The 2,175-nt window shown below is 33.9% G+C and overlaps 1 protein-coding gene across 1 annotated transcript in view; it reads right to left on the bottom strand.

Moving 5' to 3' along the window:
- LOC105293196 (dynein heavy chain 11, axonemal) overlaps positions 1-2,175 on the bottom strand; it is a gene marked incomplete at its 5' end in the record, with an annotated part of 146,959 nt that overhangs the window by 93,923 nt on the left and 50,861 nt on the right. Inside the window, one exon of the mRNA XM_023531528.1 lies at positions 1,995-2,141. Within this exon, the coding sequence (XP_023387296.1) occupies positions 1,995-2,141 (147 nt within the window). The remainder of the gene's footprint in view (positions 1-1,994; positions 2,142-2,175) is intronic.

The raw sequence follows: 2,175 nt of genomic DNA, 5'->3' as shown, positions 1-2,175 counted from the left end.
ATGGGTTGTCAAGATGCACAAGCAAAGCAGTGTTTAAATCCCAATATTTGTTTAGTCATATTAAATGTAGCAATGTATTTTTATTACTTTTTAATTACTTCTCTTGTATTAGCCTTGAGACCCCAGTTTCTGAGGATCACATAGACTCTAGCACATTGCTGAACGTATGACAAATGTGAGCCCACAGAACATATGTGGTGTTGATTCCTTGCCTCTGTGTGGAGGAATTACAAATAGACTTTCTTTCCGTGATCGCCCAATTTAAAGTAGTTCTTCCGCCATGGAATCTATTCGATTTTCATCAGAGCCCTTATCACTAACTCAAGATATCTTATCAATGTGTCACATGTCTCTTGTCAGTCTTTTCCATTACAATGTAAGACATATGAGGGCACCTTGTATGTCATAAATCCTCCAGAGCCTAGAACATTGCCAGGCAAAAAATGGGAGCTCAGTTAATATTAGTTAATTATAATTAAATTAAGCCTCATGGATAAAATGAAAATATTTGTAAAGATCATTTTATTTCTTGGTGTAGATAGATATAAAAAAGTGCATGTCCTTTTTGAGTTTGAAGAACTTCACAGAACAACCTGTCAGATGAGTTCTAATTTGCTAAAACATTTTTCCCCCTTTGGAAGAATAATTTTGCCTAAGAATTCACGTGCAAAAATGCAAAAATACCTCCAGAGTACAGTTATATTTTAAGATGTCAAAAAGATATCTGTAGAGATGGGTTATAATAATTACTTGAACATCACATATTTGTGCAATGCCTGAAAAATCTCCCGTGGGTAGAAGTAGTTTATGATAATCAGACCATGAGTGATGCCTAATTGCTTAAAATAACAATATACTCTTAAAGACACAGTCCCCTTACCGGATACTCATGGGAAACATTTATTATCAGAATTAGAAATTATATGCCTATTGGCCATGCCAAATGTGCTTTATCTTCCACTTCAAAATGTTATTTTCTAAGCGTATTTTGAGTTTTTATTTTCAATATACTTTTCGAGTCTTTAAGTTGCGCAAACTAAAGGCAAACATGCTCGACACACATTAGAACAAAAGAAAAACAACTCGATTGTCTATGAATGAACAGCAACACCATTGGAAAACTCAAATATTTTCTGGTATCATAAAATTTAAGGATAATGGCATAACGACTACTGATTCAATGGTTACGAGAGTGTTAGCAATTCACAATTTCTTATTAACTAAGCCCTGATTATAATTTTTTTGTCTAAAATAAGAGAATTTACCTTACACATACACTTTCATTTAATTTTAAACAAATATTTATTAATCATTTACTGTGATACTTCTTTTGGTAAATAAGATACAGAAAAAAAAACCCCTTCCATCCATATGAAGCTGAAGTTTTGGCGAAAGAAGACAATAGAAGTTATATTTATTTCAGAATTGTTGGAAACCTGAATGCAAAAAAAGCAGAACCTATATAATCTTAAAAGGATTGTTTCCAATGATAAAACATAATACAGAATGCCAGGGCCTCAACAGAATCAAAAAGAACAATTTACTTTAGGATTTAATAATAAACCCAAGTTATATTATTAAAATGCAAAATTTGAAAACCATTTTGCAAAGTGACGGAATGGGCTTTGTTAACAATTGAGTTGTTCAATTTGCCTAAAAACTGAAAACCTTTAGAAACCTCAGCGATGACTTCATGACCTTTACTGTATTACAAATAGGCCTGATGTTCAAGATCCACATCCATTATATGCTTGAATGAGCTCAGTATTTATTGTTCTTTCATATCATTAAAAGAGTTAAAAGGTTGGGAAAATGCATAATGTAAAGAAAGGTCAAGTGGTAATCATGGTGTGAAATGCTGTTACATGTGTAACTATAATAATTCTTTAGATTTTATGCTCCCTGGAGAGGAAGTTGTTCAAAATTGTTCACCTACAAAGGTTTATTTTGTGCTAAATATAGCTCAGCACACTAAATGGTAGAATTAGCCTGACCTTTCGCTCCTCTGCATCTGCGACGGCCTTTTCCCGGCTCACTTTCTCTGTCTGAAGCCCGATCTTTGTAATCAGAGCTTCGGCATCGTGATTTCTCAGTTGCAACTCGGCTTCTTGAGAGGCAAGTCTGGCTTTTAGATCGCCCACCTGAAGGAAAAGTCATTATTTTGAAGGAGCTTGC

The sequence above is a fragment of the Pteropus vampyrus genome, unplaced genomic scaffold (assembly GCF_000151845.1).
Source record: "Pteropus vampyrus isolate Shadow unplaced genomic scaffold, Pvam_2.0 Scaffold69, whole genome shotgun sequence".
In the NCBI taxonomy this organism is placed as follows: domain Eukaryota; kingdom Metazoa; phylum Chordata; class Mammalia; order Chiroptera; family Pteropodidae; genus Pteropus; species Pteropus vampyrus.
The sequence above is the reverse complement of the archived record's forward strand: the minus strand, read 5'-3'. Positions and strand labels throughout refer to the sequence as shown.